At 34.0% G+C, this 26,174-nt stretch overlaps 1 protein-coding gene across 4 annotated transcripts; it reads left to right on the forward strand.

Moving 5' to 3' along the window:
- Window positions 1-2,471: 2,471 nt before the first annotated feature.
- Window positions 2,472-11,954, forward strand: LOC131053007 (receptor homology region, transmembrane domain- and RING domain-containing protein 1). Of its 4 annotated transcripts, XM_057987628.2 has the most exons (7): window positions 2,472-2,698; window positions 3,310-3,366; window positions 5,378-5,651; window positions 5,976-6,178; window positions 7,232-7,462; window positions 10,678-11,079; window positions 11,260-11,954. In XM_057987628.2, the coding sequence occupies exons 4-7, from the start codon at window positions 6,163-6,165 to the stop codon at window positions 11,733-11,735; spliced, it is 1,125 nt and encodes a 374-aa protein (XP_057843611.1). In that variant the 5' UTR covers window positions 2,472-2,698; window positions 3,310-3,366; window positions 5,378-5,651; window positions 5,976-6,162; the 3' UTR covers window positions 11,736-11,954. The 4 variants fall into 4 exon arrangements, with proteins under 4 accessions (XP_057843611.1, XP_057843609.1, XP_057843610.1 ...); XM_057987626.2 differs by lacking the exon at window positions 5,976-6,178; XM_057987627.2 differs by lacking the exon at window positions 5,976-6,178 and having other exon boundaries at window positions 3,310-3,362.
- The last annotated feature ends 14,220 nt before the right edge of the window (window positions 11,955-26,174 follow it).

The following is a 26,174-nucleotide window of genomic DNA, read 5'->3' on the forward strand; positions in this document are numbered from 1 at the left end:
TGGTTAGAGAGTCTGCAATTTATCCATGTTTTGTGTCTTTTGGAATATTTGTTATTATATGAATGAGAGTGAAGAACTATATGTAAGCTTCGATGAAGTAATATAGGGAGCTATCCCCATTAAAGATAGCACTTACCATAAAAAAAAAATATTAAAATAAATTTTATTTAAGGTAAAGATATTGAATATTTTTAATCAATTAAAGAAAATAGAGAATAAGAAAAAAATCAAGATTACTAAATGAAACAAGATTTTAATTATAGTCAGGGTGTAAGAATTATAGTTCAATTAAGATTAAAATTTAAATTCAATAAAAAAATTAGGGTGAGAGATATGATAGTTAGTTTCACTATTACATAATGATTTAATTAAGGTTAAATATAAGATACATATAATACAAGTAAATTAGATCATAAATTACACAAATAATAAAATAATTTTTATATCTAGTCACATTTTTTTTTGCTTGATAATAAGTATTTTTTATTCAGAAAAGGAAAGAAGTACATCCATGGATTTTCCAGCTGTTAACCAAAAATAAACATTAGCCAAGACATCCCAAATCCAAAAGATTTCATCTACTAACTAAACCCCCAAACTACCCATCATCCACATGTACACACAAATTTGTTTTCACAGTAAAAGTTTTAAAATGGGAAATTACAAATCTTGTAGACCACCAAACGATTCGAGTGCAGAGTTTAAAAAAAAACTTACATGCCAACCCTTAACAGTTAACAATAAAATTCAAAAAGAAAAGAGAAGAAGAGGTTCATGCACCCTGGGAGCTCCCTTCCCCTGCATTTTTAGGAATCTCGCACAACCTCTTCTTCTTGCGCGGACGAAGCACACTGCCTTCCATAATTCCAGCTTCCCTCTTGGCATCTCAAATTACATCATCCAACTCCTTAATCTGCACCACTAGTTTCAAAGCTTCCCATCCACATTTCTCTTCCTGCCTCCGGTGTGATTTGCCGCAATCTTCTGGCCATCAAATGAAAGACAGGGTTTTTTTAAATCTTTCATGCAATACCACTTCCATTCCCCCACTGAAGTCAAATCCTACACCCAAGATTGCCCATTCCGTAATGGAGTCCATGTCAACCGGGAAATCACTGTGCACAATTGACTCCATCACCTTTTTCACCACCTCCACTTGTTCACCAAGATCTAGCCCCCACGCCATGATCATTGAATACACGTCCATGTTCATGCGATACCGGTGGCTGAGGTTACCAAAAACCTTCCCCAAAATTAATTGAATGCTCTTAATCAGATGCTCATTTTGAAAGAGAAATATTCCTCAGAGCCGTCTCTCTGTGACGTCTCCAAGGAATGGGCAAAGCTATTTCTTGGACTTCAACGTGAATTTTGCTTCCATGGTCTCTCTGCAATTCTGTTGTCGCCCCTCACTCTGCCAGCTCGCAACTACATCAAGGAAAAAGATTGCTAGATCTTCGAGCATTGTGTGCAAGTAAATGCTCATTTGAACTGTAATTCCTCTGCAATAATTGCCCTGTCCCTCTCCTACCACTGCCCTTTTTGCCCACCTTCTCTAGACAGAGCATTAATGAATGCAGTCAGTGTCGTGCTTGCTCAGATGGTCACCAACGGTCACCCAATCACTCAACTTAACCTTACATGATAACAGATGATTGTAGTACTTCTTTTCTCACTAATCTCTCAAGAATTCAAATATACTAAGGTGGCCACTGAACATTTGTATCATCGCCACCCCACCATCTTGTAACAAACTTGTCCAATTCACAAGCCACGTGGGACAAAAAGTCTGCCACCCCGTTTCCTGCTCTACAAATGTGGGATACCTTGTAATCTTGAAAAGATCGAAGCCTCGAACAGATAATCGTGATGAATTTGTTTATTCTCCAGCTTGGTGAAGCCCCTTTCACAATTGCTTCCACCACAATTTTTGAATCCCCTTATAGGTGTACCTTCGAAACTTTCATGTTGTTTGCCAAATATAGCGCCAACAATGCAGCTTGCACCTTAGCCTCATTATTCGTGCCATCTTGCAATCTCTGAGCCCCTTTGAAGAGCACTTTACCAGTCTCATCACGAGCTACACACCTTGCACCTGAGATACCTAGATTTCCCCTTGAAGCTCCATCAAAGTTAATCTTTATCCATCCTTTCTCCGACACCATCCACTCCTCATTTGAATCCTTACCATCCTTAAAAAAAAAGGGATTAGCCCTTCCCAACCCATGAAAGGGTCTATCTAATAACATTTTTATTATGATATACAAAGTTTAAATTGTTTATTGTTAAAAATAATCTTAAAATAAAAATAAAAATAAAAATAAAATGTTTTTTTTCTTCTAAATATGCTAGTTAATTTTTTTGAAAATACGTAACCTACGGGCCAAAATATCCCAAAAAATATCCTATCCTTCTGATTGAAGAATCCTAATCGAAGGAGGTTTTGTCAATCCCATCAAAACACTGGGCACAAACTACGACTGGCGGCGGAAGCGAATAATTTGAGTTTATAAGATAAGGACGAGACGTTGTATGTTGTAGGAAATACAGTCAGTATACGAGAGGAAGAGGAAGCGGGCGAGGGATATTCTAGAAGTGATGCACTTCTATCCAACCTGATGGCCCTCGAAATGGCGGAGACAGCTTTCTTCTCATCGTCTTCCTGGAGAGCTTTTACAGCCGCCTCCAACAGAGCAATGTATATTTTTTAATTTTTATCATCTCTAGTTTTCTGCATTGATGTTAATAGATCAGTTGTCGAATGTGTCATTCGATTAGCTTCTTGTGGAATCAACTGCATAGGTTCTGCAGGAATCTAACTGCGATTAGGTTTCTCTAGAATGAACTGCACAGTTTGATTGGGTTCTGATTCGTTTGGCTCGTCCACTGGATTTGGTATTCTTTTGGATCCATTGAATCTACCAATCCAGGGAGGATCGAAGCTAATGGGTCTGGTACAGAGATCCGAAACATAGTAGTTTGATTAAGGTCAATTCGTCTGGTTTCTGCACGGGACTTATAATCAGTGAAATGTTTACTAATGGGTTTAGTGCAGAGACCCGAATTTTCTTAATGCGATTAGATTCTGGCTCATTGGGTCTCTCTACCAAACCTATCATGATGGAAATAATCAAGCTCCTTGGTTTCTTTACGAAAACTGTCATGATGGAAAGAATTAATGCGAACGGGTTTTGTACACGAGCCCCAAATAAACCGAGTAGTTGATCTCAGGAGAGTATCGTAATTAGGTAAAATGTAACAAATCTTTCTTGAATCACAGCTAACTGTTTTTTTCGGTTCTTTTAACAGGTGTTTTGGAGGTCTAATTGGACTCGGCGGGGTTCGCTTCAATTTTAAGACCAGTATGTGAGTATTTACGTATTTTTTAATATTAAATTAGTTCTGAAAAGACGTTGCTATGCCTAGAATTTTTTATCGATTTGGGTTCCTCTGTGTGTTGGAAATGTTGATGCTGTGAAATGGTATAAAGGAAAACTACTGTTATTGGAGAAATTTTTAAATTTTTTGTTGCTGTATCCAACTTGCTGCTCTAGAATCTTTGTCTTTCGCTGTAATTTTTATTTGCCATTTTTCTAATTATTTTTTATTGCAAATAGCTTTAGCCTTTAGCAATCTCCGTCTCCAGCACTAGTATTTCCTCTTTCCAGTAAAGAACTGGTTAGGGTTTTTGTGTCATGCTTTGTGGCCCCCTTTAGGTTCTGGATTATGCCGTTTATTATCTGAAATTACCGAATGGATTACTAATCTATTTCTTTTTCATTGGAAGAAGAATAAGTCGCATGATCAGTTAAGAAGGTAATAACAGCAAAAGTACAGAGTATCAACAAAAACCAGCTGTAGCAACCCACTAAAAAACTACAGGAGGCAGGACAGCACTAAAAGCTCAGCAAAGAACATATCCTCAGACATATTATCAGCTATGGGAAGGAATTTATATGACCAAGCATCTAATAAATATTAAATAATCTTGTGATAACATTCTCTATTGTCCCTATTTCATCAGTTGTTTTCATAGTACCTTATATCTGCAATTAAATACAGTTGCTGTTTCTTGTTTAACCTGTTGTATCAGCTAATAGTATCTTGGGGTAAATCCAGATCTAGTGCCTTATGCATGCATATCATTTTACATTAAATGGAACTCCATTGTTTGAAATGAGTTGCTTGAGCTTTAATTGATATATGGTTCCAAATGTGTGGTCTTCTTCCATCAAGCCTGCTGTCTATCGTCAAAAACCTAATGGTATAAGGACTGATTAATTTTCATTTGCTGTTTTAAATGGGTATTATTGTCCTTCATTGTCATCTTATCCATTTCTTCCCTTATAAAGAAGAGATGCTTAAGAGATACTTAAGTTTGGTTTATGGAAGATTAAATCTAGAATCATTTGTAGCCTGCAAAAGTTACTCAGAGTTAAGCAACTGAGTGTTGCAAGTTTTTAACCTTGTTGAGAGAGAAAATGGGAAGAATTAGGTGCAATTCAGTTTTGTGTTTCATGCACGAATGGGGGCAAAAATATAAAATGAGATAGCTTTTTAAAAGGGAACCACTATTAGTTTCCTACACAAATTCACCTTTTATGTGGGTAATGAGTTCTTGTGGGTAATGAGATTGTGAGTTCTTATCCATTTCTTCCTTTATAAAGAAGAGATGCTTAAGAGATACTTAAGTTTGGTTTATGGAAGATTAAATCTAGAATCATTTGTAGCCTGCAAAAGTTACTCAGAGTTAAGCAACTGAGTGTTGCAAGTTTTTAACCTTGTTGAGAGAGAAAATGGGAAGAATTAGGTGCAATTCAGTTTTGTGTTTCATGCACGAATGGGGGCAAAAATATAAAATGAGATAGCTTTTTAAAAGGGAACCACTATTAGTTTCCTACACAAATTCACCTTTTATGTGGGTAATGAGTTCTTGTGGGTAATGAGATTGTGAGTTCTTATCCATTTCTTCCTTTATAAAGAAGAGATGCTTAAGAGATACTTAAGTTTGGTTTATGGAAGATTAAATCTAGAATCATTTGTAGCCTGCAAAAGTTACTCAGAGTTAAGCAACTGAGTGTTGCAAGTTTTTAACCTTGTTGAGAGAGAAAATGGGAAGAATTAGGTGCAATTCAGTTTTGTGTTTCATGCACGAATGGGGGCAAAAATATAAAATGAGATAGCTTTTTAAAAGGGAACCACTATTAGTTTCCTACACAAATTCACCTTTTATGTGGGTAATGAGTTCTTGTGAGATTGGAAGATCTCCATGATGAGTGTTGTCAATTACCTTTGATAACTTTCTTTCTAGTTTTCAGTTCATCTTTTGGCCGCTATCAAGTCTCTCTAATATATTTTCTATTTGGTGTGATTGCAGACTATGAAGCCGTTCGTGTCTCTCAGCATTGGGGATTACGAGCAACTGAAACATAGGGTTCAGTGGATGAGTGATTGTTATTAGATGATAACGATCACCTTGCAAGGTGGTGCTATTGGTGTCAGAATGGATAAAAAAGGTTTTAGGAAAGAACTAGGAGTTGTTGGCTTGATGTTAATCCTCTTTGTTATGCTTCTGGAGATGTCACATGCAAGTGTTGTCTTGATCGGGAGCAACAAGTCCTTTACATTTGATGACCTTGAGGCAAGCTTTGGTAAGACTCGTTTCTTGATGGTTTATCATAAGGAGAGTTGAGCAAATGCCACATTTAGTTTCTTTAAATAAATTACAAATTTGCAGTTTTCCAAATTATTTATAAAATTAGTGTACTCTTTTGTTTCATGGGTTATTATTTTTTATGGTTCAGCCTAATGCACTGTGTGAGTGTGATTTATGATTACTTTTTACATTGTTTATTTTATTGAAACTGATAAAAAATACAATTCTGATGTACCCTGCATCAAGAATCCATGCAAATTCTATGTTGCTACTTGATAATATATTTCCTCTAAGGTTGTCTGATTAATATATGTCACAGGTAGTATTTATTTTGGATATGATGCCTAGTATGCCAGCAATGAAGAATTACAATTTTCAGATGGAAATATTGCTTCATATGGACACAGAGAATTGAAATAATATTTGTATGGCATAAGTTGTTGATGTGTAATGAGGGTCTTTCTTAGAGTCTTCTTGAAGTACAGAAAAATCTCTACCGGAAAGCAATGGTGGGGTGTTCATGTATGTTTCTCCTCTTTTTCTGTGCATGCATATTCATGCACACAATTCTTTAGACTTGCTATTACTTTAATTTGTTGAACAGTTACCTACGATTTAATTTTTTAGATTATTTGCTTATTTTTATGTGTGAATAATGAATATGCATTGACACCAGAGTTTACACATGCTTCTACATTTATTTGTTGAATAATAGCCCAGGATTTTTTTTATTAAATCTATATTTGATTAATGTTCACAACCTTTTAGTCCAATATATTTATTCATTTGTTCCATTGTAAAATATCGTGTAGTGCCTTGATACTAAAATATAATAATGTTGAATCAACAAATTTTCCTAATCTTTGTAAAATTTGACTTTTATCTCAAATATAATACCTCATGAAGTCGGTGCTCAGAGCATTGAAGGAAGTATCTTTAAGAACCTTTTTGAATTTAATTTCCGGTTTGAGGGCCTTTCTAAATCTAAAATGCCATAGATGGTTTTGTATTAACATGCCAACTAGAGTCTGAAGGGCTTTTATGGATGGTATAATGGGTAGTTCATATACCTAGGACATAGAGTTGAAAACCTCAAAATTGATTTCTTTTTATTCCAGTTACATTAATTTTTTTAATATGAAGTTTTTCTTTCCTTGTTAATGCTAATATTTGTTATCCACCCAAGTGCATTCAAGAGTTGCATGTGATTCTTATCAACGGAACAGTTCAAAAAGATAAAAATGATTACAGCTTTCTTTTGAAGATACCACACAAATTACATGTCAAGATTTGTTTGATTTGCTCAACTTAATTTGTTGCTCATTTTTAATCATGGAAGAAAGACATTCATGAAAACTTTTATAGGGTCAAATATATTTCATATTGGTAATGTCCATTCCTTTCATAGCCACACATGGACCCTCCCAAAGTCTCTTGAGACATGGTTTGCGAGTTGTTCTTCTAATTGATGTAAGAGATTTTTTGTTTTCTCATGTTACATCTTCTTATACAGTCTATTGCTTGTGCATAACTTTTAGAGATGCTAATACCTTTCTCCTTAAATAATATATTCAGTTCTTGCAACTAAAGGATCAGGACTCTGCGGGATACTTCAGGTAGCAGAACCATCTGATGGATGTTCTCCACTGAGAAACAAAGGAGTTTCAGGAGATGGCCTAGACTCACCATTTGCATTGATTGAAAGAGGTAAATGCAGCTTTGAGAGTAAAATTCGAAATGCACAAGGTGCAGGCTTTAAAGCAGCTATCGTCTACAACAATGAAGACAGCAATGCTTTGGTTGCAAGTAAGTTTCATTACATAGGACTTGTGTTCTTTAACATTGTTTGGTTATTCAATTTGACTTCAAGTAATAAACTAGTAAACCACAGGAGGTGTGTTTTGCTACGCTTGAATGCACTATATTCATTGTCCGCATTGCAATAGTAGATATTTTCTTAGATCTTTTATGGATTGGGGAGCAAGGGATTACAAACAGGGACCCCTTTTTAATATTAAGAATGTTTGACTTCATGATGTTGAATTAGCAACATGAAATTTGCTCTTAGTTTGTAGCCTATGCCTTTTTTCGGGTTCGAGTTGTATTTTGATTTCAACATGCTGTTTTTATTGGCTGTACTATAGAGTGTTATCATTCATATACATTCCTTGTTTGACTGCTATTCTGTTGCAGCATTGTTCGAGAGAAGATATTTATTTTCCACCGAGATTGTTTTTGTTTGAATTGAATCCCATACCAATAAGAAATTCATTTTAGAATAATGAAAATGATGGTAGTATGTTTTCTTACAAACATATAACTTTTGAAGTGATGCGCTCTGATCAAACTGAGTGGGCTTTGTTGCACACCCCTCAGTGATGACTTTTCAGACATACATTTGAAGACCCCTGGTCTACTGAATATAACAAAACAAGAAAAAGTGACATAGCAACCAGGAACCTGCATTATAGGAACATGGACATCATCCTTGTAGCCGTACCTACAATTTCTGATGTTTACATTGCTATATAATATAGCTGTTTCCTTGCTCATTTACTAGTGTACCATAATTTAATTGTTGAAAGTACAGTCCCCGTATGCATATCCATACCTTATGGATCCTACTAACTATGGAGATGCCTGCAATGTCGCTAGCATTTTTGAACAAGTGATTTATCTTATTGATGGGTTCATCAGCCTTAGATATATCCAACTCTAATCATAATTTTGGCCATGCTTTTGCATTCTATCCTTGTTAGCCTCTATTTTTACTTAGATTATCCAATTTTATTTGTTGTTTGTCATATGTCAAAGATATACAGCTATAAAAACAATCATTTCTAACAACTATGATCTCCTAGCTATATTTTCAATTTCCACAGTTAATAGTAATGGCATGGCAGTACCTGATTATTTGCAGGTGCTTGTAACATACAGAGATGTTAGGGTAAGTTTTAAATAGATCTATATAATACGTATAGCTGTGTTCTATTCTGTACAAAGCATTTGAGAAGGCAGTGACAAAGCTAATAAAACACATTATATGGTGATATTCTTTCTATGCTCTAACTAGCTTGTTTGGAAATGGTGCCTAGACCATTGGCCAATGATGTATCTACGCAGGACTATCATTGTAAATTATATCAAGAAAAACTTGATTGCTTGGAGTTGGTAGAGTATTAACTTAAGTCAGTCCGGTATGCAGATATTTCAAAAGTTATTATGTTCTATAAAATGTCAAACTTGATACATATAATTAACACAAGACTGTAACAAAGAGAGTTAAAAATTAATTTCTTTGATGCTATACAGTTGCTTTCTTGCTCAAAATAGGGGGAACAAAAAAAGGTACTTAGTCTTCAATGATGGATCTTTATTTTAGTCTTCAATGATGGATCTTTATTTTGTTTCACTTGCAAGTAGTTTTGAACATTACACAATCTTGTGAATTCCATAATAGACTTCATATTTCCACAGTCAATAAAAGGTTTAGGAATGCTTCTAATGTGAACTGTGTGGAAGTTTATTACATTAACATTTCAGATCACACACCATGATCCATCATCAGTGTTTTTCCCCATCCTAATGATGGATCATGGTGTGTGATCTGAAACATTGATAGAAAAAAAGTTAAAAAACTTCAGTTAACACCAGAAGCATTCCCAATTGTTGTGAATTCCATTCAATTTTTTTTACATTGCTTGTATCTATAGTTTGTTGATTCTCTGCAGTTTTGTATTCTTTGTTTACATGGAATCATGCTTAACCTGTTTTATGTTGTTCTAGATGCTTTTGGTTGCCAGAAATATTCCGCTATAATTTGGTTACCTGGAGCTTCTAATGTAACAAGTATCCTAAACTATTTCTCAGTGCAAAATGTTGTGCCCTTATAGTTTCAAAATCCATCTTTTGCATCTCAGCGAATCTTACATTGGCCCAACTCTTAAGTTTAGTAGATAAGTTGCAGGAGGATTTAGAAGGTTATAGATAAGCTCAAAGGAGGCTTCAAAACACTAAGTAGGACCTATAAACTCATCAACTTGCACCTCACTCCTAAATACTAGGGCATCGACCAATCATGTAAATATTTTATCAGCATTAACCTAACTCTCTGCCCCAACACTACGTTGTTCAGTTGCCTGTTACATGTCCTATAAGGTGTAGGACTGCCCTGAAGATTTATTCGCAGCAAGGAGGTTTGAAGTGAAATGCTGATGGGGTGCGGTGTAGGTTATTGTATCCATTTACATTACAAATAACTGCCAATACATTGTTATGATTGAAATCTCTGTGAAAGGCATTTTTTAATGTGTAAAATACTATTGATGCTTTTTGCACTTTTTTTAATGAAAGCAACTGTGGGTTATCATGGGTATGACTAGGGCATGGCCCTGCCACTCTGGATTGCCTGTGGGTATGTTTGGTGTACCCACAGGGTATGCAAGTCGGCATGGCTTTACTCTGGCTGTCTTGACCAGCTCTGGTGTACCCACCGTGTACCTGAGGCAGCAGGGCTGTGCCATGGCCATCCTGTCTACTCTTCTAAACCAGAACCCCTTCGGTCCTGCAATGATATTTAAACTTGAAGAATACGGTAACATAGTCTGGGATTAATCAGGGGCTCTGGTTTGAAATTCCTGATGCTTTTACCATTTGACAATTGATATTGTTTAATTTGGTTTGTAGCAGAATGCAACATTAATTTTGGCACATAATTAATTATTCCATTTATTGATAGTCAATTCTTGATTTTTAACATTCATGCTTCTTAGCATGTATAATTTTTCATGTTTCTATTGCAAAGAACAATTTAAGGATATGCCTTAGGCTTCCTTTAATATCTTGTTTTTTTCACATATTTTTGTTTTTGGTTTCTTTCCGATATTTAGCAGCCAAATTATTTATGCATCCTTATGTGCTAAATAAAAGGCACAAAGCTCTTTTTGACCTCTGAAAGCTTTGTAGGTATGGTGTTGTGAAGATGACTTTTTTCTTGTACATTTTCAATTGAATTTATGCAGTGGGTGGGGACTCCAGGGGTATTACAATATATGCAATATTTGTCTCAAAGGCAGCTGGTCAAGTGCTCTTGAGATATGCCGGAGATCCAAACATGGAATGTTGGATTATTCCCTCCCTTAACACATCATGGGCAGTGATGATAATCTCTTTTGCCTCTCTGGTTTCCATGGCTACTCTTCTTGCAATCTGTGTTTTTATACGGAAATATTGGCTACTGCATGGCAGAAGGGTGAACCCACACCATCCCCGGTTACATGGTATGAGTCGTCGGCAAGTGAAAGCTTTACCAAGTCTGATATTCACATCAGTTACTGATGACAACTGCACGTCAGAAACCTGTGCTGTATGTCTTGAAGATTATAATTCTGGAGAGAAATTACGTGTCTTACCTTGCCGCCATAGTAAGTTGTATTTCTCATGTTTGTTGATTTCTTTTCATAATGAACTGACTTTGGTGTTATTTATTTTGTTTACATCGTTTCACTGTTTCAGGGCTTTTTTGTAGTGGGAACCTTCCAATTGATCTTTAGGAGTAGCATTTTTTTACTGACACTTACACTCGGTGGTTGTTTAACTGGCAGAATTTCATGCTCTCTGCATAGACTCTTGGCTCACAAGATGGCGGACATTTTGCCCTGTATGCAAACGTGACGCAAAACATGTAACTGTAGTAGATCCCCCAGTGACAGAGAACACCCCACTTTTGTCTGGAAATTCTTTTATCTCTTCTCAGAATCAATCAGCACAGTCATCCTTTATAGGATCTCCATCTATGCATATACCTTCAATTTCACTGCTTGCTCATGCTGAATCATCACATTCTCAGTATTTCTCCAGTTTGAGCATAAACACTGGAAACATTGGAAATGCATCTCTCCTGCCCTGCAGTGTTCAATCTGCAATAATTTCATCACAAAGTTCTTTGTGTGGATCTCCACAAATTGATTCTTCATTCACTCTTCCCCCACCCATTCCATCTTGTAGCGGGTCAGTGGCTGTGATATCCCCATTTAATTCAACACATTCTTTACCAGGATATCAGGAATGTTGTGTATAACTATCTAGGCATTAGAACAAATGACTTTATATTGTGCTCACTTTTCAAGTGTGAGGCACAGATCTGCCAATGGTTATTTGTGCCAACTGGCCTTCGGCATAATGCTTGAGATGTTCTTTCCAGCCCTGGCATTCAGCAGTAAATTGTCCAATCTTTCTGTAATGGCTCTGTAATTCATGTATTTATAATTTTAATTTGATAATATGTGTTCTTAATCCATTGCTAAAACTTTTTGAAGCCAATGATTTGAAACAATTAATTCTTAAATTGTTATAATTAACTTTTGTGAAATATGGAAGTGGAACACCCAATTACATTACTTATGACTTGTAACTAAATTTTGCATTTCTTGCAATTTGTAACTAAATTCCATATCTTAATTTTGATGGTTAGAGCATACAAGAATGCTTCTAGCCAACTCCAATAACAATTGATCTTGAAGAATCAAATATGCAAATTGATGATTAGCAAAAGAACCTTTTTTCACTTGATCTGCGAGTGAGTCTTCTGAACTTCGTAAGTTAAAATTTTCCGGCCATGGCATCTATCATTTCATTTTATTTTTTGCTGATGGTTTACATATTAAACCTCGTGCGTAGTTTTACTGGTTTACCAAAAAAGAGGATCAACTTTTGGAAAATTTAATTCTCATGTATGATGAAAAACACTTACAAGCATTCTTTTTATGCCATATAGATAGAAATCATCTCAACATTCGCGCTAGATAAATTGAGATCTTATTATCATATTTTGCTTCAGTGAAGAGGAAAACAAAACATTCATTTCAATTTAACTATTTTCCAAATATGTGATACTGTAATGACTATTGCACTAGCCTTCGTTTATGCAATGGTTGTTTGTACTATTTTCTTTGAAATAAGCCCTGTAAAAGTCAATTTTTTTCTGTGAAATAGACTCTTTTATCTTAAAAGATGCGTGTAAAGAGTGTAGACAATTGGGCCATATGGTCTTGTAGAATTGATTGTTTCTATATGGTACGGGCTCATTAAAATTAGCTGGGCACTTTAGTGTTAAGAATTGACGTGACATTTTTAATGTTCCACTATAGGGTTCATTTTGTCCAACTATTATCTCCACTATTGAAACCCTACTTCACTATGGGGCCCTCTACCCTACCTTATGGTGTTTCAGTGTTTGTGAGGCTTGTCAAATAATGATGAAAAATTGATGGATCGAATGTTATATGTATCCAACAACTAAAGTGATAATATTTAAATAGATGGATCGAATATTATATAGTTTTGTTATTAGGTGCATTTATTTTGAGTGTGAAGATTGTTGGCTTGCAAAATTGATCATTTATATGGTTATGATTGTTGTGCTATCACAACTTTAGTAGGTCCTTACTGAAATTACTCTTAACAAAAGTAAAATTCACAAATAGATCCTAAAAATAATTGTACACCTACAACTATTTTTTGATAATTCAGTTGTCCTCAATTCACTTTATATCATCAATGTTTTATTTATTTAAAGTTGGATATTAAAAATAATTGAATATTGTTCTAATTTAATTAATGTTAGAAAAATGATGTTAATTAATTAATTTGACTCTTTTTTTTTTCTTTCTAGTATTAGGATAATATATTTGGTTAACCAATTATTTTCCAATATCTAATTTAAAAAAAACTACCACTTGCACCCTAATGAGGTGCCATGGTTACACCAATAGTCAAATATAGTTTAGGTAATTTGTTTGGAAGGTTGAAAAATGGAAATTGCCTTTGTTAGAAATATAGTACTTGTGTAGGATATAAGTAAATTGAATTTGTAATGTATACATAACTGAATATGAACGAATGGAACTTAATTTGAGATAAATTTTTTACACCTTGCACAATTAAAAAAAAAATACAAAATTTTCTTCAGTTCCATGAGGTGTGAGAGTATTTGAAAGTTAGGAGCCATTTTTTCATTTAAAATCATCCATTTGAAACATTTGAAATCAATATATTAAAATTCTAAATGTGTCAAATATATCTTTATAATAAAAAAAATGACAAACTTTTCAAATACTGTTCAATCTCATTTTCTACTACTTTTGGATTTGATAGAAAATCCTCTTCTATAGAATATATTTAAAAAGATCTATTTAGAACATTTGAAATAAATATATGAAAATTTTGAAGGTTTCAAATGGATCTTTTTACATGAAAAATGGCTCATAATTCTTCAAATATTGTCACAATTAATGGAGCTGAAGAAGATATCATTCAATCTCTTTTTGAACTACTTTCGGGTTTGATAGAAGATTCTTTGTTATGGAACATGTTGTAATTTTCATACAAATATCATTGCAATATATGTTTTTTTGATGTTTCTCTTTATTTCTTTTAACTCGCCTCCACTAATTTTTAATAGTAGAGAAGAACATCCATGTAATTTGTAGAACATATCTAAATAATATTAAAACATAGAGGAAAACAATCTGAGATGAAAGAAAGAAAGAATATAGAGCCAAGGAGAATCTTCTTCATCTAAAAAAATATAGATTTAAATTTTCCACTCTCCATATAAATATTATGAAGCTTGGCTTTCAAATACACAACTATTCTAACCATTGAAATTTTCATCCCTAAATCTTGCACTATGATTTTATCAAAGCTTCCCACTTTGTTTAAGTTTACTGTAGAACATGGGGGCATGGAACCTTGAAACCCAAGGAGTTAATGTATATAATCTTCATAAGTATAATCTGGTATAAAATTTAGCATGTTTACCAAACTTTTCATTTTTCATTCACTTAATTAAAAACAACTCCACAATATTATTAGTACAATTAGCAAAACTAATGTTTATCGCTGTAATATATTTTCATTATTAATTCAAATGATTTTTATTCAAAAGATCTCATATATGTGAACTTCAACCAATTAACCCGCAAACAAAAAAAAAAATCTTCTATCAATCAATATTTAAATTAGAATTAAGGATTTCAAATTGCATAAATTTCACATCAATTTTTTTTTATCTAGTTTTATAATCACTATAGTATACCACTGGGATCATGTCATATGTCAAAAATAAAAAATTAAAGTTTCAAATTTTTAAAATCTAACATAAAAAAAATGATAGATTTGTTTTAAATAATAACAATCCGCATAGTCATCTTACACATCCAAAATCTAAGTACACGCTCTCATGATTTATAGATTTTATACAAAAAATGTTGGAACGCATGAGAAAATGAAAGAGCAATTGCTAGTATATACACACCTAAATTTGAATTCAAGTTTCAAATTCTAGAAAAAAATAACATTACCAAGTACAAAGTTAACCAAGACATCTAAAACTTTCATTATTTCTTTTTATCAATATACACAAAATATTTGTATTTACTTTTATATAATTACAAACCTAATTGTAGAGGGGAGAGAGAATGATTAAACCATAAGGACTAAGCCCAAATGAATATGTGGTCTTACTTTCTTAAACCCAAACTAGTACAAACGCAACACATTTATTGTCCAAACAACAAAAAAAAAGACCATCGGTGCAGTTATTAGGAACGAGGATGGGAATATTTTGTCAGGTACCTATGGACATATTGGATGTGCCACAAATAATGAAGCAGAACTTAGAGCCCTCGAGGTTGGTCTGCTGCTTTGCAAACAAAAGGGATTAACTAATGTACAGATCAAAGGTGATTCACAAATAATTATAAATGGAGTGATTAACTCTAGATTTACAAATTGGAAATTGGCTAAGTGGCTCCCACACATACACAGTCTCCTGCAAACAATCAGACCATACAAAATTTCTCACATCTATCGGGAAGGTAATCGATTGGCAGATCTTTTTGCCAATCTGGGTGTCAACTCGGATGTGGCAGAAGTGTTAGTAGATCCCATATCAATAAGCATGGAGACTACAGAACTATGCAGAAAAGACTTGATGGAAAGAAAACGTGATGGGGTTGGATAATGCCTCTTGTCCCGAGGCCTGTGAATGTAGAATAGGTGGTAGAGGTTGAGCACAACCTTAGCAGACTGGCTACACAAACTTGCAGTGCCGACGGCTTGAGATGCATGTGATTGACAAGAAATGTCAATAGGACAGATTTGGGGCAGGCTATGCGATCAAGGTTGTTTTGGCATATGAGGTTTCATATGGATCCTTCTAGATGGCGCAGAGCCTATTTATTGGCTTCCCCCAAGGCTCGGCCTCATGAGCTGATAAAGTTGAGTGTTGATCAGATTCCTGGGTGTAAGAGAGTTGGTTACTATCTTAGTCTATGGCATACTTCGGCAACATTGGGTGCATGAACTGCGAGGAAACACTTGATGCCCAACTTCGTAATTTGTTTATCTCAGAGGAGTATGCATATGAGGCGATTAAAGGTCTGGTGGGGATTACACTCAACTTCGACCGACACTGGTGCGACTCCTTTATCTATGAAGCTGTACTTATGTCACTAGTGGACGTCATTGAATCCAGGGAGAGAGCCGTGGAGCGGTTGTGTGGCTTTGTTAAGAGTGTTAATGGGAACTGCATTGCCGACTCCATTTTAAGCCTACTAGAGAATGTATGGATCAGTATCCTGAAGACATACTTTCAGCCGGGCGTATTCCTGCCCACGGATTCTGAGGATGAAGAGGAGGAGAGTGAGGATGAAGGGAGTGATGAGTCCGATGACAGTAGGAGAAACAGGGCAGAACACAGGCGTATGGAGAGGGAAGAATTAAAGGAGATGATGAGGACTTTCGAAGAAAATGCTTGGGAAATCTTCAGGTGTGCCGTACTGAATGGGGATATGACCACAAACTCTGAAACTTGGTGGTTCTCGACTGGAGCAACAGAAACAATAATCAATGTTGGAGAGTTTGCGGGGGTCATCTTGCAAGCTCTTAATGGTGGGGCATAATGCAGATTAGGATTTGGACTGACTCTGTCCTTGATGTATTGTTCACACAGCTGAAATATGTATGTAGGGGTGGGTAGGTAGCAAAGTAGACTGTGGGGCTGAATAATTAGTATGTGTCTGTTCAGAACTTGTATACAGGGGTTAGATAGGTAGAAAGATAAACTGTGGTCTTGCTATCAGGATTGATGCCTTTTTGTAAACTTTTTTGGAAATTAATATAAGGGTGCTATCCCCTTTAATGATAGCTCTTACCATTAAAAAATAAATAAAAATAAAAGACCATCGTAATCTTTAAAATGCCAACTTTAGAAATGTTCATTAAACACAGTTATATGGATAGGAATCATAAAAAAAAATTGTACTCCACTAGAAAGTAGAAAAATATCAGATAGATTGAAATAGTATCGTAGACACTAATTTGACACAGGCCATAAAAAAATTGGTTTGCCTATATTCTCACCATATATTACTCCCATATATGAGCATGAATAGTAGTGTTGGAATGCCATAATAAAAGATTGCAAATTTCTTAGCAATTTGCAATTGGCAAGAAGATCACTCTTTTTGGGGTCACTCTTGCCTCGAGATAATTTTTTGAAGCATGTTCTGGGATTTGTTAAGAAGGCTGAAAATTTGGAACAGGAAAATTGATTGCTAAAATCAATTCCGTGGGAGGGAGTCAACTCTTCACATAACTCCAATTTGTTGCAATTCTTTCCAAAGGTCGACTAACTCTTTGTTTGTGCTCTTGTTGTAACTCGTCACATCTCTATTGTGCCCAATTTAAGATCATCAGTAGTGGTGCATTTCTAGGCAGTGCCCAACACATTTATTAGCAATTATTGATGGAAATCAATTATTCTATATTTTATATATTATTTATTCAACGACCAAACCAACGATTTGGAAAATGTATTGAAAATGGAAAAAAAATTCTGATGCCAGACATGAGACAAATCCGGTGTGAGTTTCCCACCTATAATAGCCTATTGACTAATAAACCTAACATCTATTTGTTTGTGCATCATATTCACTGCAAAAAATTAAATAAATAAAATCTATTTATTTAATTTTTCCTTATTATTAGTACTTAAAAATTAATTATTTAATTTAGTTAATCATTTGTACAAATTAAAACAAATCTTGTTTAAGTTGTTAAATTACATGGTTAAAAACAAATCTTTGTATCTACATTGACTCATATTTTCCACTAAAAAAATCCATGCTAGGGGAAGTGTACGAGTAGTGGATATAGCTAACTTCGTGCACATAGAAACTCCTAAACGATACATCGGATTATGATGACTTTTTTTTTAGTTGTCTTCATATGCAACTTAACTACTTATAACTAAGGTTCTGGCTTCTGGGTAGGAGTGATTCACATTGTGGGATCAATTATGCATACAAGGGTTAAAAAGTACACATTTCAAAGGGTTGCCCAAAACCTACTTAAAGATGTTCCAATAACCATCCACTCAAAATTGCCAGTACTTGTGGACAAATGCCCCAGTAGTTGTGCATAAATGTCCCAGTAGTGGTGCACAACTGAACCAATTATGGATCAAAAAAGGTCAAAAAAGCTAAAAATGATCGACTATTGGTACATGTGAAACTTATTAATGAGATTTTCATGATCATTTTTTTGGCTCCTTTAAAATTAGTAATTGAGAGGTTGGGCACACAAGGTGTGATTGGTTATTGGATCGTGATCCACTACTGGTGCTCTTCCCCTATCTTATCATTTCATTTAATAAAGAAGATATTAGCCCTTTACAAAAAATAATTTTTTGGTCTTACAAAGGAGTTTTTTTTAATTCTTATAATCTACTATTTTTTAGCTAGATTTTTACCATCTTGTCTCTTTGGATAATGGAGTTATTTTGTATATCAATTGCAAGGTGTTACTTAGAGGTCTCGAGCGTGACTTCAAATATGTCAAACAACCCCATCTGTTGATCTCTTCATCAATTTTAACCCTCGATTCTTTAACTTTCCAAATAAAATATCGTATGGGCTTATTTTCATCAACACTTTGGATGCAAGGTTATTATGTTAGATTGAGCTCCAACATCCTATCTATTTTTATTAAAAATATTGAGCACATTCACATTCTTTATGTGCAATATAGACTTTGAGAGATTTATTTTAGTTTTCATTTTAGGTACACTAGTTTCTTAGGCACAATTGGAGGTGGTAATTACAAGTGGAATGAAGTTTTGAATCTTGTTATTTTACTATAATGTTTTTCCTTTGTTGGGTTTTCCATTGATTTCATCACAAATGGGATGATCCAAACTTACGTGTTCTAGTGGGGTATAGAATTGAGGGGATAATCAAATGAGGCACCTCAAAGGAGAAGTATTATATTTGACATAGTATTTTTGTTCGATTTGAGGGGACAAGGTGAAGTGAAAGGGGTAGATCACAACCACATGCTTGAAGATACACCTTCCATTCTCACAATTTTGGCTCATGCACCATTGGGTATATGAAAGTCATCCTCTACTTGCTTGTACATCCTAGATAGGATCTATCAATCACACTTATATTAAGGGCTACATAATTATAAAATGTAATTTCTAATGACTCATTTGATCCTCAAAAGGTGAAGCAAAAGTGGTTTTTCATTAGCATTTTGATAGGTGTAAAGGAGACTCCATTGAGGGTTTGATTTAAGACTAGGGGTTTCTACCTAAGGGGGTTTGATCTAACTCTCTTCAATTAAAACCCTTTAAATGGAACTCCTCAAGGATTAAATCTTTTTTTTCTTCTTCTTAAATATATGATTTTAGAAAAAAATAAGATTGTCCATAAGTGGGACACACCACTATAGCAATATCCACTTGTCACATTGAAATCTAGCACAATGAACAAACTAAACTCCACTCTTAATCTCTCAAGAAAATCCTCACTTACCATCTTCATAATTGGAGGTCTATTTAACAAGCCTCCTCTAAAGGACAAACTTAACCAAATCATTCATCCTAAGTACATGTCCATTTGAGTAGCCTCCAAGCAAGAACAACCTACATTTTACTTAATCATCACATCCACACATCTTAGAGCAATCCCATACAAAAATGGAAGTTATAATAGTGTTTTTTTTATTTTGCATGATTTATATATTATGCTTTTATTCACACTCTAATAGAAGGTGGATATTTTTATTTGGACCAATTTATTTATTTTGTATGTATTTTCTCTAGTTCATCAAAAAATTTCATTGTAGTTGTATGCAGGAAAAGTGGGTCAATGAAAAATAAAATGTGAAAAGTGAAGCTCAAAGAGACTTGTCCACACGCCCACAGGACTTCTTGGTGCAAGTTATGGAGTCATCAAGAATAACTCAACTTCCCAAGGTTGGTTCCATGGTTCTCTATCTCACAAGGTCCCTCAAACCAATGCCTTTGCTCTCAGATCACTGAGCAAAGTGGTTTAGGGATGACAAATGCAAGAACGAGGGATGCTTTTGATTGATTTTAACATGAAAATGCATCCTATCTATGCATGATTCTACAAATGCAATAAACTAGATTATAAGATGACAAGATTAGTAGTAATACTATCCTAACATGATATTCTAGTTATATGATTTGAGCTAATGATAAAGGAAATAGTCTAAAATGTTTATTAGATTAATTCCTATTGCAAAGAGAGATTAGATGTGCTAAAATTGAGCATAAATGAGATACTAAAAGCTTGCATGGATTTTAAGATGGAGGAAGGAGAGCTCTATTTATAGTGAAAATAGGGCAATGGATGGCCAGGATTGAAAGAGTTAATCAAGGGTCAAGTTTGAAAGTTGTCAATCCATGTTTACAATTTTCACCAATGAAATGGTGACAATTGTCAACATAAGGTTGGTTGAGAGGAGAGGTAGGAAGCATTAAATGCTTGAGAAGACCTCATGGTTACCTTAGGAGGTAAGGGTTAAGGTTAGGTTAAGATTATCCAATGGATAAAGCTTTTACCCAAGAGGTAAACTCTTATGCAAAGGATAAAGGAATGACCATGGTCAAACCAATAAATGCTTGATGAGACCCTTGGGTTACATGGAGGTTAAGTTAGTCAAAAAGTCTCTAACCATGCTACTAAGGGCTAGTTAACCATTAGTGGTTTAAAGACTTTGGGGACAAATTTGTAAGAGTCCTTCCAAATTTGGGGGTATTCAACAAGTTAGCTTGTTGAATGGATAAAGGCTTTAATGCCTTTTGAAGACTTACTCCAAATTTGAGAAGTGACTTCCTCAAATTTAGGGAAAAGGGATAATGGATAGGTTTAGGGTTAATTGATTAGGATTAGATGAATTCTAGAAGAAATTAGGAAATAGGGTTTAGGATGCAAGTGGGAGATGTAGGATTTTGCAAGTGGATGAGGAAAATAGAGTTAATTAAAATAAATTACTTTATTTCAATTTGGTTGCAAATTGGAAAATTGAATAAATTAGATTTATTCAATTTGGGGTGAACTATTTAATTAAATGTAAATTGAATTAAAAGTGGAGAGAAGAGATTTAATTGAATAAAATGATTTATTCAATTAAATGATGAAAGGGGTTCTAGTGAATTTCACTAAATAAATTGAATAATTTACTTAATTAAATAGAGGAATGAACATAAAATATTCATTTAGGAATATGATCATTTTTATATGTCTACAGTAGCAAGGAATGCCAATAACCTTATGGCATAAATCAAAGTTGTGGTATTGGAAAAAATAGCATGCATTTAGTATTTAGTGCATTAAACAAACTTGTCTAAAATATGACATATATATTTCTAGCTTTCAAACTCTTAGGTTGACTATAGGGAAAACATACACTATGGCCTCGTTTGCATCATTTTCTAAAATATTGATGGATAGATAGAAAATCCATGGGTGTCATAGAGCTAAAAAGTCCCAGTCTTTGATGCCTATCTAATCACAAAGACATAAAGCATCAATCCATCATGATAAGAAATATAAGGGGTCCAGGAATAAACCACAAAGAGAACGAGAATAGACCTCCTCTACTTTACACATAGAATCCCAATCCTCTTCCTAGAAAGGGGAGTTTTAAAAGGAAAAGCCAACATATGCTCATTAAAAAAAATGACTGAGGAAAACAATTGCCATAGGGAGTATATTAATGAATTGAAATATCTACTTAAAATCAAGAAAATAACTATGTCCCCCTCTAATGTGCATCATTCTTCTACTACTTTGAAATATATTAAAGGGATATAAAGCATACACTATGCCCTCATTTGCATCTTTTTTCTAAAATATTGGTGTATGAATATGAAAAGCCTCTCTCTGTGAGGCATATAGAGTTATATAAGTCTTAGACTTTAGTGACTAGCTAATCACAATACTTCACACCATATGGGTTCTAATATAGAACAATTTTCTTCATTGGAATCTCACATTGTTCCTCATATTCTTATTGATCATTCTCTTATAAAATTCATTAGGAAAGGAATATTTCATGTTGAAAATGGTACATTTAAGGATCTTGTCTTGTCTAGCAACCTTCTCTTAGTCTATCAAATCATTCATTTTGGGAATAGCCAAAAGCACTACAAATTGTATTGCCAATAAAGATCTTAAATATAATGATCTATTTGTAGAGGGAATTTTTTTATCATCATTCAAATTTATGCCCCTTTGACTACTTTTCTCCCATTTAGACACCATGAGAAAACTATAGGATGGGTGATTTGACCATCTCAATATCATTATCATAAGTAGCTTAACATAGACGATATAGTCATAGGAATTTCATTGATCTAGTTTTTTAATAGTGTAGGTTAGAGTTGTAACCCGGGAAAGAATCCCAAGGACACATTTGACAACTAAAAGACTTAGAGGGATTTACAAGTCCTTGAGGTAATTTATAGTGGCTTAGCAAGATCATTTCCATCCTTGTCATTTATCAGGGCTCACAACTTGCTCACCTTTATTGATGGATTTTAGGACTTCAAAGTGTTGGTATGTGGTGACTGATCAAGTTATTGAGCTTGAATTTTGGTGATGTTGTCAACCATGATTTCACCCAAATCAATTAATGGGGGAGTGCAGGGGGGTAGAACCCATCCTAAGATGCTTGGGGGGCTCATCTCCCTAGGGAGAGCTTAGGGGTGGAGCTCTTGGTAGGGGTCTAGGGGCAATGCCCCCAGTAGGGGTTGTTGCGGACAATGCCCCTAGCTAAATATTTTGAGGGTAGCACTCTTGAAGAAAAAATTACCCATTATTTAATAAAGGAGTCAGCTATTATTTTGGCATGTAAACTGACCTTTGTAAACCACCAAAAGGCTTGATAAATAAGTGGTTGTGGAATGTGAAATCATCACATTGTAATTTTCTCTTTGCTGGATAATAGAAAAGAAGTGAATGACTATTTCTATGGTGGATGTAAAGATGTAAATCGTGCTAACTTCAATAATAGCCGAAATACTCTTTATTCTTAAATAAACTCATAAATCAGTTAATAAGTCTATTTCATTCCACTTTTCCATCCATAGCTTCATTTGATCATTCCATTTAAATCTTAATAAACACGAAATTTCTATTAAAGATAAAGATTCTTCGTTAAAAGTAGTATCTCTATCATACAATACTTACACGTTTCAAGTTGTTGTAAGTTCAATAAAAAAATAACACAAAGTAAAGGGTGAGATGCGTCCGTTGATCTGCAACCCAAGCTATCTTCAATGAAATCTTTAGCATGAAGACGAGAACAAGATTCAGGCACTTTTTCCTCCCAACCTTGAAGCTTACACTTCCCCGGAATTCTTAGTCAATCAAGAATACCCAACCCTACACGAATTGCTTAGCAAAAGAATTCGAAAGACAAGATGGAATCTGGTGCATGCCTAGATGATGCATGCATTTTAAATTTTCTAATTCTATTAAGAAACAAGCAAGATCAATCAAGGATGTGGTAGAGTGGATAAATAAAAGAATTCCATCTATTTCAATGGTTATTCAATTGATTACTCAGTCGAGTATAATGCCATGCATAGCAAATAATATAGTTTGGAAAAAAAAAACTCTCTCTCTAAAATCCACATTCGACACCTATCCTGGAAGGTAACTTTCCACAAACACAAGCCTATCTAGCTTTTTTCACATGAATCTAGAATAAATATATATAGAAGACAATCTTTCGCCTTTCAATTCTAGCTTCCTATTTCTCATAAAAATACAATGCTTAAAGAAGACAATCTTTCACCCTTCAATTCTAGCTTCCTATTTCTCATAAGATAAAAATACAATGTTTAAAGAAGACAATCTTTCGCCTTTCAATTCTGGCTTCCTATTCCTCATAAGATAAAAATACAATGTTTAAAGAAGACAATCTTTTGTTGAATAGAAATAGAGAGAACCAATCTTTCGTTAAAACCAATCCTATCTGATAGGAAACAATCTTTCATGGATAAACAAATATACATCTGAAAGAAAACGATCTTTCACTTCTATCTTTCAAGCAATTTAAAGACGAGATTAAAATATTAAGAAGGTGTAACACATGTATGTATCTTACATATAAATTGAATAAAATGAGTACACATTCTTTTATTCAATTATCAAAATATTTTAAAAGCGTAATCATTAACTTGCATTCCCCTTCTTATGGTTTAGAATTTCCATGTTTATATCGTCTAAGCTCTATATCTTTCCATGTGTTTTGGTTCATCTACCTCTTTTCTCGAATTACATAATTAGTTTAATACTAATATGTGACTTTCCATGATTTAAGAACTCAAATCACCGATTTTACTAATTTTCCATAACAACAATCTAACATGATGAAAATTCATAAAGCACCTATCTATATGGCCTTTCAAATGAGAAACCTAATAATCATCTTTACTTTCATGCAAGGATCAAATTCGAAAGTGTAAGTCTTTTCTACACAAATTCAAAATAAGCTTCAATTTCTAATAATTCGTTGTCCTAGTATTTCATCTTCTTTTTTATTCAAATTTACAAGTTTTGTACACACAATCACTCTATCCTCTTACTCTATTTCTAGAGGATTTGGTGGTTTAATTTCTATGAATTTCACTTATGTTTATCAACAATATTTTTTGAATATCTTTCCTTAAGACATTTATGTATAGAATATAATTTTCTAAAGAACGTATTTTGATGTCATTCGACATAATTCTCATAATCAGAAATCTAAAAAATATGACTCTAATTCTGTCTAAGTCTAATCAAAATAGAACATTTTTTCTTTAGATTTCTACAACAAACTTTGTTAGAACAGAGCCTACCTCTGACTAATTCTACTCGGTGAATTATTATCTTCTTTCTATCTCACCAAGTTCTCAAAAAGGTCATTGTTCCTCTGGAGTGTTTGCCACTCTTCCTTGTTCCGATATTCAACTCTTTCCTCTGAAATTTGACTCTAAATCTGAGATGATGATCATTGATCTTTTACGACTTGTTCGTAAACACATCTAAATCTCCACTACTTCTCTCTTCTCCATTCCATTCTCTAATCCTTCATTGCATCTATCTCCCCTCTTTTCTTCCAACTCAATGGTCTATATATAGTGTTGTCATCTACTCTCTTTCCTATATACAAGCTATCTCTCCTAGTGGTGGATTGATTCTAAATGACACTACTCATGGTTTAGTTGCAACATAATTGTCCTGATCGGGTTTGAACACTTATGTGTTTACCATGCAAAGTGATTTGTTATCTACCATGTGACACCAAACTGCACATGTCGTTGCAAACGGTTTCTAAGTTCTCATGATGCCAAGTCAACTTCCCTCTCTTAACTCACTATTTTCTTTGAGTCTCCATTAATACCGATCCTTTTGTAAGTAATTTCCAAGTCTTGTGGCTTTTACTTCATGCCAAGTCGACTATTATCGACTAACACATAACATGCAAAGTTAAATAAAACTAACTTCTTGCTACACATGTCCTTCAAGGTATAGACATCGGTGGGTTTACGTGGATTGGTAACCCACGTTACTATTAATTTATGCCACATGTTTTGGTAGCTTGCAACATGGCTTGTTGTTTTATTTTAAAGGGAGGAGTGGTCGGTGGTAATACCAACCCCTCCCTATGAATATGGGGAGTGGTCGATATTACTATCGACCTCCCTCACATTCATTTAGCATTTATTAAACCACCCTTTTTCGGCCGTTAGGTTTCAATTTAAATCGCTTTCCAATGGTTATTTATATATATAAACCATTAACATTAACATGTTCTTTAATATATATATATATATATATATATATATATATAATATGAATTTTCATAAAATAATTTAATTCCGCAAATCTATTTACATGTTCGATAATTACATACATATTTATAAGTCCATGATCGAATTATCATTAGAACTCAGATATATATATATATATATATATATATATATATATATATATATATATATATATATATATATATATATATATATATATATATATATATATATATATATATAATCTCAAATGATTATTTATAGATAAAACAAAATTCATGAAGTAATCAAATTTCACGATAATTGGATATAACTATATAGATATATATGTATATGATT

Source organism: Cryptomeria japonica, chromosome 8, assembly GCF_030272615.1.
Source record: "Cryptomeria japonica chromosome 8, Sugi_1.0, whole genome shotgun sequence".
NCBI classification, from domain to species: domain Eukaryota; kingdom Viridiplantae; phylum Streptophyta; class Pinopsida; order Cupressales; family Cupressaceae; genus Cryptomeria; species Cryptomeria japonica.